This window comes from Diadema setosum, chromosome 14 (genome assembly GCF_964275005.1).
Source record: "Diadema setosum chromosome 14, eeDiaSeto1, whole genome shotgun sequence".
Classification (NCBI taxonomy): Eukaryota; Metazoa; Echinodermata; class Echinoidea; order Diadematoida; family Diadematidae; genus Diadema; species Diadema setosum.
Genome location: NC_092698.1, coordinates 35,534,879 through 35,549,393, shown reverse-complemented (window position 1 = coordinate 35,549,393; position 14,515 = coordinate 35,534,879). Strand labels below are relative to the sequence as shown.

Sequence of the window (14,515 nt, the reverse complement as noted above, 5' to 3'; positions counted from 1 at the left end):
AAAAATCAAAAACATATATTATTAATTTTGATGATGAAGAAAAAAAAAATCAGCTGCATTTCAAATACCATAAAAATACACCAGCTAGTTGGCAGTTCTATGCTTACATTTCACAAGGTGATAACATTTTTAACCTGTTGAGGATGGGCTGATTTTGCTACAACACGCATTTCCCATGGACCCCTGCCCGAGTATACTGGGGACTCGTCTTCAACGGGTTAATCTCATACCTTTATAAGAATGTAAAAAAAAAAAAAACAATTAGCTGTTCTCACATAAGTACACATACGACCTTGTGTAAAACAAAGCACCCCATGTGCAGCTATGACACTAAACCTGTGCTCCCAGGCATGTGTTATGCTACTTGATATGCTTGGTACATTTGCCGCATATCGAAGACATGAGGTAGAATGCTCATGTTGCCTGTGTGATCCTAACCAATCAGTGTGATTAGAAAGGGGACTTGGGGAGTCAGCACATCCAGCACAAGAGAAACTGGACCTTGATTTATTAGAAAGGCATGAACTCAGCAACACTACAAAAAGTATGTTGTTATGAGGAATGTACATGTGTAGCTGCTACCCCTCTGGTAAAAATGGGGATTTGACAACCTTTGACAACATCACACATATTACAAAATATTACAAATGCCCTCTGTATTCTCTACGTAATATATGTTGTCATTATTGATTCTCTGATAATACATTCGGGGCTGGCCATTACTTATTGCAAAATCACATACACAAATGCACTTTGTAAGCAATGAAATCTAACCACTGGAAAAGTCTTTGCATTTTACATCAATACACATCAAGAAATTGCAATGATTTCCCCCGGCCCCCTGAGAAGAAAGAAAAGTGTAATTACATGTCGGTATATGTGCCATTATGTGCCCTCCCTATGTGCCAAATGTTCTGTTCATCAATCCTACAATGAGATTGTTATGTGGTCATTACAGAGTGATAAGTACAAGTTGTGCCATGGACAACAAATTGCTTGCTATTATGAGTAGATCTGCACATACTGATGATTGTAATTAGATTGCATGCAATGATAGCATGTTTTTGTTTTTGTTTTCTGGTGTTTTTTTTTTTTTTTTAGTTTTATAATATTTCAACCAGAAGGGATGCTTGTTTGCTCTCCCCCCCCCCCCTCTTCTTAGTCATATAAAGACTCCCTCTCCAAACACATTCATTTCTCCTGTCATCAAAACACGATGGCCACACCATGTCAAGTTGACTTTTAACAGACAGAGAAAAAGCCATCATTCAATCAAAAAAAAAAAAGTTTCATTGAGATTGAACATGTAAAATAAGAATGTCATAGAATTTTGAAATTCTACATGTTTTCACAAAATAGTGGTATTAGCAGTACATACATGATTATGAAAACTATGTGTGGGTAGGGGTATAATACGCTGAGGTGATGATATTCTCAACAACTCTCCCATTCGTCTTCATACAAAACTATCACAAAATCACACTTTTTGGTTTATAATTTTGTTATTAAACTACAAAGTAACAGCAGACAGTCCTTCCCTGCACCCCAGAAGTTGTCATTTTTACTAATCAACTTATTGTACCAAATATTTAATGTGAAAGATAGAAGGTTTGCTTTGTTTTTGTTTTATTGATTATGTTGCACAGCAAAATGGGAAGTTTAGCTACAACTGGATGTTAGGGTAGTAAGAGACTTTTGAGGCCACAGTACTATCACCTCATTTAATATGCATGGATGTGGCTGCTACTAGTATTGTCACTCTGTGGAAGTTTTCAATACTTTAGATTTTCAAATTGCATGCAGCTTGTTATAGCTGTATGCAATTCAATACACCTGCTAGGGCACAACTCGATCATCACATACACATAACGTTCTACCTACCCACTCCTGCATAGTGAGGGCGCTTCAGGAATAGTGTGTACTATGATCAAAATCCTCTAAAGAATACTTCAAAACAACTCATTACCCTGGCAAATTGTATCACCTACACAAGTTTCTTGGTAGAGCTTTCAATATATTGCAAGGAAATTCCAAATGGTTGAAGAACTCCTTGAGAGTTTTTTGCTGCTCTACTGGTGGTTTACCAACCATGGTTGTCAGAGTATTTGGATAAGGGAGCGGCTAGCAAAGAAACAAGCCTCTTGTGAGTTGGAATTATGACAAGGAAAACTTGGCATGAGTTTCAATTCAAAGTCATGGTGTCCATAATATACAAAGCAATTTACCATCACAAGCACATTAAAAAAAAAATTGTGAAGTTGAAAACATCACCTCAAATAAGTTACTGGCCAGAATTTCCTAAGGTCAAGAGGTAATGAATACCCAAATTTAATATTTTACATGTAGTACACCAATTCAGTCCATTCTGCATGCTGCAGTAAAGGGTGTGTACAGTTCTGGTCGAGGTGAGGATTTAGATTTTAACGCTTTGCGAGATATTCAGAAACCACTCTATGAGAAGTCAAAGAGCATGCAATTCTAAGGGGTATCAAAAGTTTATTTGATGAAAATCGGTTTTGAAATGGCTGAGATATCCAAAAACAAGGTGAAACAAAGAGATCCTAATAAAGTTGTGGCCTGTCGCCTTTTATTATTAGCACTTTTTTGGATATCTCAGCTATTTGAAAACCAATTTTCATCAAATAAACATTGAATCCTTCTTAAAATTACATGCTCTTTCATATTTCATAAGAGGCTTTTCATTATCTCACTTAGGAATGTTCAAAACATGAATCCCCACCTCAACCAGTACTGTACAGTCCCTTTAAGTATTCAACCAGAGTTTCCAGCCAGACCAGATACAAATTTCACTTGCTCTTGTTTAATAGCTTCCTATTTTCCATTCATTCATATATATATACTGATATGATAATTGTACAACATTAATGTTCATCTCTGATAACAAGTATTCAAATGAATCACTAACATCACACAAGTATGTGATGTTAACATCTTAAGCTGACTGGAAGGTGCCAACAGTATCTAATCAATGATCTTTTTGCTTGAGAATAGAATTAATTTCTTTGCGACAGACAGGGTTGAATATATGCAGTTGTATTACACTTTTGAGACAAGTTAAGCTCATGCTATTCATGTAACAGTGGGAATGCTGCATAGACAGAGAGCGGGGGGGGGGGGGGGGGGGGGGGGGGTAACTGGCTTTGAAACGCTTCCTTTCTCCCGTGCAAAGTGATCATGCCAACTCTATAATTGACCAGGCAATACATAATAGATATGTTTGTCCCCAGCAATCTCCACCAGACACTTTCTCTCATTCTCATCACTCGCCAGAACGAGTTCACCACGCTGTGTTTGCAGACGTGCAGTCATTACTCACGCTACGATAAACTGATGTCACTACGAGGAGAGACAGCTTTGGATGCATAATTCACAACCAAACTACTGTTATGATCATCAATGCAATGCAATGCACACTCCTATTTTGTCACTACATATGAGCATACGTACAGTCTGTCAGAGAAAACAACTGCAAAAAAACCCATATTCCTCTTTACTACAGGCAAAACTGTGTAGCAAAGCATTGTGAGGCAATTCTGTGAAAATGCAGTCTCTAGAAATGTCTCAGAATGCAGTCGTAGCATGATTAGATAATTAAAAAATACAGACATACAATGTACATTGGTGTTATTTTGTACCTCCTCCAAAATATCAATGCTGCTACTTTCACTCATATCATTAAAAACATAAAGGTTAACATCCAAAGACAAATGTTAAACGCTGACAGTCAGGTAGGAAAATACAAATGGATAGTTGTTGCTAAACTTGTTATCCAAGAAAGAGAAACATAACACACTATATGACTATACGACTGAAAACAACCTGTCCCTGTTGGAGTTTTATGCAGATATTTATTTATGTTACCATGACGGTGACATTGCTGTTCTCCCACAAACTCGAACTAGGTCGGGGATGAGTTCTCCATGTGTAAACACACATGTACCAGTCATCTCAGGTTTTTCGCCGAACGGCAATAAGGTGAGAATCCCGCAAAATCTATCCACCGGCTCTTGACATCAGGTCTGCCTGTTACGATCCATTAATTCCTAACGCCCGCTGTCAAACCCCATTTTCTCCGCTCCAGGGATCAGCCCCTGCCTGCTCAAAGGGTCGATTGATTTGCACAACCTGTGCAGCGATGTGTTGAATAAGTGCCTAACTCCTATCCTGAACATTTTCCCAGATTTCTGTGTTTCGATGTAACATTCCTAGGCCTCCCCCTCCCCCCCACCCCACCCCCTTCTTGTCACCGTTGTTGACTTTCCCCACTTTCATTTGTCTACGGAGCTTGCCCTTTTGGGAACTCATTACTGTTAGGGTTGGTAGCATCAATACAAAAGGGGAAGTCGTGGCAGTCTTAAATAAAGACATTTCCTGTATTTACTTAAGTCACCACAGCCCTGTACATTCCCAACTAACTCTGGTAAAGTGCAGTGGCCCTTCGACTGTCATGGGCGTAATGATTCTGGCAGAACATGCCATCTTGTCTGGTGGTGTTTCCATCATTGGCAAAGTACTTGTTTACAGTTTCCTTGTTTAAGTTCAATTTATACCTCGTTTCCCTCTTCGTACACTCAATGATTACTGTTTTCTTCGTTTGAAAGTAAGGGAATCTTATTTCAGCGCAAGCAATGGCAACAAAATACATTTCTCTTTTAGAGGTATGTAATGTTGGAGACAGAAAACATTCAGGTATGACTCCAATGCCAATATCACATGTACAAGCACAGTTATGCATGCACATACCATTTATGTAAATGTGCATATTCTAATGCACAATTATTAAACATTTCAGAAATACAATATTTGGTCCATTCACTTGACATCTCACACCAAAGGGCACATCTAGTAAACAGATTGAACACATTGTACGACACACATAAACCTACAGATGAAAAAGTCAGAATAGTTCTTTTACCTCTCTGTCCAGATTGAGCACCATGAAGTCACCCTTGGCGTGACCCTTGACCTTTAATCCATCCACATAGAGGGTCAGGCGATGACCTCTCCTTACATATCTGCCATAATGCCAATGGTTATCGTCCAGAAGACTGCCGACGGTCAGTGTGGTATGACCATCTTTGTATGAATTAGAACCTGATGGACAGATAAAAAATGGGGAAAAAAAACTGTGTGTTTGAAGAATGACTAAATTTGGTTAAGATTTGAAGTGAAACAGCTTATCTTATGATTTGTATCTTAATACAATGTATTTTAATACAATGTGCATACAGTCACAACTTCCCATTGCATAGCTAATTTTCTCTAGTGAATGGATTACACTATTATTGCCTTCTGCACTACAACACCTTAAATTGCCTCAATTGTTAATATGCAAAAAAAAATAATAATAATAAATCCTATAATATCAATGCCTGAATCATCTTTTCTAAACATGAACTGTTACCTGGTAAGGAACTCCTCCCTCCTCACCTCCCCCCCCCCCCCCAAAAAAAAAAAATAATAATAATATAATAATGATAAAATAAAAAATAGGGTGCAAAGCATATTTGCCATTGAGATAAACCTCATTTGAATACCATAATATAAAATTTCTCAAACAAACAGACTACCGCTATTTCTTTTTGTCTCCCTAATCCGGTTAAGAGATGGATCTATTATTAGACTAGGCACTAAACACACCTCATTTTGCCATCGTAACAGCAGATAACATATTATGGCAAACAATATTATCCAACACTGATTGATGGTAATGATAGATGTGATTTTTCAAATGTATACACAAGCAGAGAATTCTACATTGGCAAATCTGGAATGATGTTAAAAATGGCTTACACATACAGAAAGATTGTTGAATCAATATACCAAAGGAATTACCTTTTATTGCTAATTTGCACTCACATACGATCTCTTCACAGATGCAGCTGCATAAACATTTTCAAACAAAGGCATCTGTCACCCAGTTCTCTTTACATTGCCGGAACTATCACAAACTCATAAATTTAAAATACCTCCAAAAGCCAAACCTGTCATAAATTACACTTAAAAGCATGGTGACAAGCAAACCACGTGTGCAATTCCTTGCTTTTGGTTTCAATTGTCACAACTTTTTTGTTGTTGTTGCATACAAGTGCCCTGCATAAAAATGATTTGACATCTAGTACTGCACTTCAAAGTCAAACCGATATTGCAAGAGTTCTGCAGTGAGTGCATTTTTAGAAATGATAGGAGAAATGATAACTCAGTTGTTTGTGTTGTCACATAAAATATAAACATACAGTATCAACATCTTAGCACTGGGTCACTATCAATATTTTGACCTTTCAGTTACGCTGTATTCTGTAAACTTTCTGCCAATTTGGTCCTCTTAATATGCTTACTGTAGCTTGTTGTTTTATTTGGTACATAACATGGCACAAATAGTACACAGAATTGTCAATGTCTACTGCACTGCACATGTGCTACAAACATGAAGGTCCTAGTTTCACATTCTACCACAAGCACTCCTGTCCTTGAAAAGACATTGCATGCTGATGTTACTGGAGTTGGTGTGGGCAGACAATGAGAAGGTAGCCTGGCTGGAGTGCCCTTCAGGAATTATAGAGCACATAATCATGCCATAGCTGAGGTTTGATTCCACAGAGCTTTGATTCCAGTGGGTAGAAACATATTGTAAAAAACACTTCCAGCACCTTAACATGGTGGTATGACTCAATATCAAATAACATCCATTACCCTTTTCCATGGCCCTGATGCATAAAAAGATGCAAAGAATGTATATATACCACTATTACTGAACATTTTTAAAACAAAAGTCATGCACCATTGTCAAAGATATCACAATGAAACCGCAAATCACACTCATATAACCTGTAACAACTTTGACTTTGACAAGTGACCTCCAATTAAAATTGCTACTTGAATGTAATTGACCAGCTATCTACAATGCCAGATTACAATTTTCCATTTCCACTTTAATCAGTACAGTCTGTAGATTGTTTTTTCTGAGTTTTAAAAATTTGATTTTGATTTGTTTTGTTTTTGTTTGTTTGTTTTTGTGTTGTTGTTTTTTTGTTTTTTTGTTTGGTTTATAGAAATAAGGAAAAGTATGTGGTTGGAGGATCATGTGCTGGCTCACCAAGATTGAGACTGAGCTGGAGTTTGCCTTCGACAAGGGCGAGTACGATGTAGTCTTGCTGAGTGCCGTAGCCGGAGAGGATGATGCCGTTGGGCTCACTGGTCAGGAAGCGGAAGTCGATGAGCTCCTCCTCCAGCTTCAAGGTCTCCTTGGGCGAGCTCAGGTCGTACTTGAAATAGTTTGACCCGTCAAAGGAGGCACTCTTCACCCCTGTGAGGAATTAAGGTTTGTGGAAAGGAACGGTGACTCATCTCCCGTAAAACCAGTAATTTTTGTGTGCTCGAAACATTCACAAATTTTGCAGGAAGCCAAGATTTGTGAATGTAAGATGCACACAAAAGTTTCACAAATCTCTGTAACTTGTATGTGGAATGTAGACTCTATTCATTATTCCTACATGGTCAGCAATTCACAAAAGTTTCATGTTGCGAAAAAGGCCGTCAACTCCATTTTGCAAAAGTTTCATGACGCAAATGTTTCTGGTTTCACATTACCACCTACCTATTGCCTGACAAGTTGTTATAGTTACAAACTCTTGGAATTTATAAATAAATGCCTGTTTGGTTACATTTCATTTTTTTTTATATGTTTTTATCAAAATTTTGCTTATTTCTTTTGACAGGCGTGATATACTGGAACCCATCACAGAGGCACTTTTCACCCCTGTGAGTTAAAGTTTGGAAATGAGAAGATGATGATGATGATGATGATGATGATGATAATGACGATGATTTGCAGCATTCCCATGATGAAAAGACAGCAAATGAGTGTTGACAATGGATGGTGGAATAAAAACCACTGCAGCATATACCCACCTGTGAGACAGCCGTAGAGTTCAACTCTCATGGAGGTACGAGAACTGATTGTGACAGGGATGAAGCGAATGTATTGAGCCTCGAGGGCTTCTGGTAGCATGTTCTTCACCGCACCGTCATCGTTGCTGTTACCATCAAAGATCTGTTTGATGACAGAAATTCAATTCAATGCCATTTATTTAGAGGTATCGAATCACAACTGATCATCTTATCACTTCACTGGGTTAAACACCCTGCTCTTGGGGATGAATGAATGAAGCAGGTTCTTTTATGTGCATGGTTTGTGACTCGCTCACACAAGGGACCTCTATTTGATGTCCTATCCAAGGGACAGAGTGTATTTCCTCTACTAGAGGGGACTACATGACAATAACAGATTTAGCTATGCAGTTTTAGAGATATTCTGCCCTGTATGGTATTCACATCAATCTATAACAATTCAAATTCAGAAGGGATGCTTCTTTTAGCTTATGGCGACATGAAAATCTAGTTTCCATCACCTTACCAAAATGTTCATATGATGTCAATTACATGAGCTCTGATATTCAGTGTGAAATGGGCATGCTGAATAAAGGCATGTAACTATTAGCTTCATTCTTTTAATTTTTATGATGCAAGCTTTTGAATATTTTGGCCACTAAGTCAACCATGTGATAGGCTAATCAGAATTACAGTTGCACTGTAATTCATCAAGTTGTCTTGTTAAATTGAACAACCCGAGGTCGTATCTGGAAGCAAATTTGACATGAGTTGAATAAAAACCCAAAATACAGCTGCATTGAAAAAGAAAAAAAGAAAAATTTTCACTTTAGGGGGAGTCATTTTGAGCTCTGTACCTTTTCAGAGTTGCCATCCAGAACATAACGCCAGTCCTCCCCGGGACTCTTGTACTGCAGTAGGTAGGAGCGGACGTACTCGTTGCTGCCTTTACGGCCCTGCGTTGCCACGGCAACCACCTCTGCCATGTGTCCCAGATCTATCGTCAGGCTGGGGTCACCATCGCTGTCGTGCGCCGTCCAGCCACCGTCTCCTGAGCACAGATTGGGGGGCAAACATCAGCCAGCCGTGAGCAATTAGAAACACACACATTTCAGGACGATGATGCATACAAACCCAATGCAATGCACACTACCATTCCATCAGTGATTTATGAAATAATGTGACTAACAGTAGACTGTGTTGGGAATTGGCAGGTTCATGAGATCACCGGCCACCACGTACAAAGCATAAAGGCATTCAGTACTGTTGTGTGCTTGGAAGTATGTTTGGGAGTATTCAGCATGTTCTGAATGGTAAACATACAAACCAATTTGATCATATACTATACATAGATATTCTCCAATGTAGTTCTTTGCTTGGCCACTGCATCAAGTCAAAAAAGATGGTCTATACGACTTTAAGTCGCATTAAATGAACCACTCTTTTGATTTCGGTAGCAGTTAGCGCTTCCCTAGATATCTTTGATTGTTTGGGTCTGTTAGATTATTTTTTCTTTGAAAGTAATTTTGCTAAATCTGCCTGTCCCTATCAATTTATTTACTTTTTACATATCTACAAACAATCTGCATGTCTAATCTAGGTGTCTATTTAGTTATTCACCACCTTCATCATCTGCATGTGAAATAATATGAATTATGAACAATAGTCTGAGAACCTTTTTTTTTTTTGGGGGGGGGGGGGGGAGGTAAATTCTACAGCAAATGCCATGACTTTCTTTTTCTCCTCCTCCTTCCAAAACCTTTACCATCAGCTATTATATTGAATTACACCACCCAATTTGGAATACCATATAGCATGTATTCCTCTAAAACAGCCATGGATTTGCCATTGAATTATTAAAGGTTTATACCACATACAATTTTAACAAATCAACAAAGAAAATACAAAGAAAATAAAAAACAACAACAAACAAACCCTGCAGTAACTTAAAATGTGGGTCACAATCAAAATATGAGCAGAATTTGATATCATCAATCTTGACATACTAATCCACTTCACATACGGGAAAAATGACAAATCAAAACAGTATGTGAGAGGAAAAGGCTAGCAGACAGATAATCTCATTCTTTAATATCAAGCTGACTAGCAGAGCACTGCGCCTCACAAATTGCCCTGTAAGACTTCTTTTCAGAAGGGAGACTTCGGCGCACTGCCATAGTCCTGAGCGAGAAAGAAAATGCCCCACATGCACATAATGAGATTGTATATCTGCAAAAAAGGGGGACGTTAAAGTCCAATTCGCTGGATGTTAATGGAAGGAAATGAGTCAAAATTGGTGGTGCTCAGAGAACGGAGCTATCCTCGATGGAGGACTTTTAATATTCTTCCCATTACGTCCAACTGCCAATCTCGAAAGCAACCAGATAGAATGGATATTAGACTTGCCAAGGATCCTTGAGAAGAGCAAAAGAAATGGGGGTATTTACTTTTAAATGTCCTAAAAATAGGACTCGAAGGTTTGGTGAAACTAGATAGTGAGAGCACTACACATTCAGAAGCAGTTAACATTCATACTCTTCTATCGTCCATCATACAAAGCACTCCTTTTGTGGTCCTCATGAGTATTCATCTCTGACTAAATAGCTCTCCAGAGACTGGTAGCAAACAAGCTGTGCCCAGAATTAGGGAGAAAATAATTTTTGCATATTAATACAAATTCACAAAAACTTGGATCCCTCATGCCGCAAAGAGGAAACAAAGTGAAATATGCAGAAAGGGTTTATTTTAGACAGTGGTCAGTACCCGAATTGATTCATTTATTCAATGCACAAGTTCAAAGACCTGTATCTCATCAATAAACATGGCTCTTCAAATCCATAGAGGAGTAATTACTCGAGTCTTTGCATAAAAATACAAACACACAGACACATTCACACACACACACACACACACACACACACACACACACACCATACACAACACCATAGAACAGTACTATAAGATACAAATGAAATTTCAGACAGTTCCTGATATGCAGTTGCAGATGAAATACATGATCGTATTGGAAGGATATAGATTTGCATAGTTTACTCTTACAGTTTAATCTAATGATCATGATTTATATGTATACTGTAAAAGTGGATATTTTCGCGCGACTAATTTTTTGTGCTTGGCCGGGTAAGAAGGGTTTCGCGTGTTTTTAATTCCGCGGAATCAAGACATCACGCACAGGAACATATGGCAAGCAAAAATATTTGCCTACTTTTATTTTTGTGGTACTTTCTGGTTGCGCGAAATGGACAAAAATTTCAACACCGCGAAAATTTCCACTTTTACAGTATTTGTATCATCATTATTGGCTACATTGATGCACTGCATGTAATTCAGTTAAAATTCTGTTACTTAGTAAAAGATGAAGTTCCTTGAAAAAAGAAAAGAAAAATAGTTTTAAAAAAATCACTAAATCAATCAAAATGAACTTATGAGAAGGAAGATTTTAGGCCATTGTCAAAAGAAATGAAAAATGTGCAAATAACCTTATTAATTTAAAAATCAGAAGAGGTTCATACTGTCAGGTTGGAGCCCAAAGGGATGCTATAATTGATAACATCCCAAGAAACCATCCGTGATGATATATTTTTCATTGATGCTATCTTTGCAAGCACACACACAGTTAAAACTCTAGATTAGCATGCGCTTGTTGATTGTCTTTGTTTTGATGCCCGTCAGGTCCATAGCAGGTGTTACTCCATCACACATTTGAAATTAAAATCTTATTCACTTTCTATTGATCCAAAGTATACACATAAGCAACAAAATACATCAATCTTCTGGTTCACTATGAGGATAAATAATTTTTCTTGAAAATGCTGATTCTTTTGTTCCATAAAGACAACTTTCCAATGCAAAGCACTTTCATATTTTTCAAGTTTCATATTCACCCTGCTTAGCATCCAAACAATGTTTCCTTAAAGTGCTCTAGTTTTTAGAACACAGGCTCACGTAAGCTGCAACAGACATGATCAGTGTCTTCTTCCCCCGAGACCGCTCGTCATTAGAAGACAAAACTTGACAGACGTGTCCTCCACTGATGATACCGAAAGCAGCGGCGAAAGGGCGTTGGGGAAATTACGATGCCAGAGGGTGGTGCGGCAAGGATTGGGAAGGTGTAGATCGACCGGTTGTCATTCACACTGCCTAGTGTGCCAAGGGACCTGCGACTGATCAATACTGTTATGTCAACTCGTGCTCATACACAAAAGACAGCATGGGTTTGTGGTGATGTATTAAAAATTGGATGCACATGTCTTTCACAGTGGATGGCTGTGGCAATCCTAAATTTGCCCTGAGAGCGAAATATGAGTAAGACTTGCCTTCATTGCTCACAACTAGTAAAGCTTTTATTTCAAATTTTGTCCATGTTCTAATTCCATCCTGGGTTTCAATCCAAACAAACTATGATGTAAAGGCGGGATATAATTACTATCTATATAGTTTGTTTTAGTACATTAAAAACTTATATTCCTGTCCGCTTGATTTTCACTGTGTAATATGAGAGCATATTCAATGAAATGCACAGACCACAGGCTACCATTTTGGTGGCCATGTAATAATACGCCATATTTTGTCTTGTTTGTTGTGCAAGTGCTCGCTAGTGTGACATTCTGAGTGCAAATACTCATTACAATTCACAAGTGTACAAGCATCTTGATATTAAAACAAGTGCAAGTCAATCCTTTTTCAGAGTAGAGTCGACAATTTCAAAGTCTAGTAGAAGTATGGTACTTTTTACAGTTTATGCCTTCTCTAGATAATGATCATAGATTATGATTATGTTGGATGGCTTTAATTCATGAATACCAGGTAGTATTTCATACATTACGGCCCGTATTCCCTGGTATCCTATTTATTGCCATCCAATATCATATAATTACACTAGCTGACTATGACTTTAATATACTGTATTAATCAATGGCACAACATAAACTTGATTTATTCAACAGCCAGTGCAGTATGCCATGTTTATCAAAATAAATCACCTAGTGTCATTTGCTGTCTGTATGCATTAAAAAAAAAAAAAAAATCACACGTGGGTGTGAATAATCAGGTGTGACTAAGAATATTGAACTTATGTGCAAATGATCACATGAATGACCTTTTGCTGTATTTTACTGACTTGCATGGAAGCACTTCAGAAATACAGTACGATTGCCAGTTTTTCCACAAGGGAGCTGTAAGAACCTTGATAAATGTCTTCATATGTGTACGTGTGCTGAAGCATTGAAAGTTTTTTTTTTTTTCTGGCTGACACACAACAAATCTAATTGGGACAAGGTACATTATGCACAAGTTCTTGGTCTCCTTGTAACATTTTATTTGTCTGACATAAATGGCATTCTGATGAAATTCATGATGAGAAAACAAGTAGTACACAACACTGCATACTAATCAACAACAAAGGAAGCCACTCTGCATAATAGTCTCGTTTGCTGATTTTTTGCAGGCTATCCTACACAAACAAAGCCGACTTTGAATAAACACGTCCTTGTTTCCTCATCTGAAACTTAATTGAGAAAGGAGACTTTCTTTGACTTTGGCCCAAACCGCTAGCACATGCTAATTCCGAAGGCAGAGTTAATGATGTGGATAATGAAGCTATTGTGGATAAATAGGAAGCAAGATGGTGGTGGGGGATTATTACCATAGAGCAGATGGAATGCCATATGATCCCCTAATTAAAAAGCTTCACACATGTAAATAAGCCACTGTCATGGACTTGACAAAATGCAAACTATCACCCCCACCCACGTCTCATCAAAGCAGGCGTAGATGCCGACCATGAATGTTCTGAGCAGCTGCGAATACTAGCTGGAAAGCTACTGTGGATATGCAGAAAGAAGACATGTGATTTGTGTGCTCAACGTAACAAAACACCAGTAGCTACGAGCCCTTTCAACAGACCTTGTTTGAAAACATGTTTAGAAATACATTTCATGCTTATCAATGTGGTCTTTATGTATGTCTGGAAGCAAACTTTAATCCCATCTCTCTAAAACATGTTTTTCAAATCATGTTTGGCAATTCACGATCGTGAGGTATCTCTTTTCAAACGTTGCTCTACATGAGTGCCTGTTAGCTGTTTGAACATTTTTACTACCCTTTTTTTAAAGCAGAATCAAGAAGGTACACTCATTGTAGGGTTTAGCTTGACCATGTGATCATTATCACCATAGTGGAGATACATACTCTCACATGTAAGGGTATGAAGAGTACAGTATGTACGTATACGTCCATGACTTCTTTTATCATGGCTACTACTAAAACACTGATCAATTCAGTGCTTATTTACGTCGATGTAGGGCAATTGGTCAATCAGTTGCAATGAAAACATCTGGACGGAAGAATTTTATGAAATTGAATGTGGTCTTTTCATCCAATATAAAGAGTAAGATGAATGTTCAGCAAGAATGAAATGAACCTTCTTCTTCATGAGAGAAACTGTGTCTTGGAAGAAATAAATCAATGCATTACCAATTGTTGCTGTGTTACTTGAGACAAACTCATCAAGATTGTTGTAAATGTAAATTTTCATAAAAGAACACAAAGGCTTTGATTGAAAGCTAGTAATGTGTGCTGACACAGC

General features: G+C 37.9%; 1 protein-coding gene across 1 annotated transcript in view; it reads right to left on the bottom strand.

The window, feature by feature from the left end:
• LOC140237496 (neurexin-4-like) overlaps positions 1-14,515 on the bottom strand; it is a 75,801-nt gene that overhangs the window by 24,477 nt on the left and 36,809 nt on the right. The window contains exons 3-6 of the mRNA XM_072317423.1: positions 8,769-8,962; positions 7,933-8,074; positions 7,118-7,327; positions 4,937-5,115 (exon numbers count right to left, since the gene is read on the bottom strand). Of these exons, the coding sequence (XP_072173524.1) occupies positions 4,937-5,115; positions 7,118-7,327; positions 7,933-8,074; positions 8,769-8,962 (725 nt within the window). The remainder of the gene's footprint in view (positions 1-4,936; positions 5,116-7,117; positions 7,328-7,932; positions 8,075-8,768; positions 8,963-14,515) is intronic.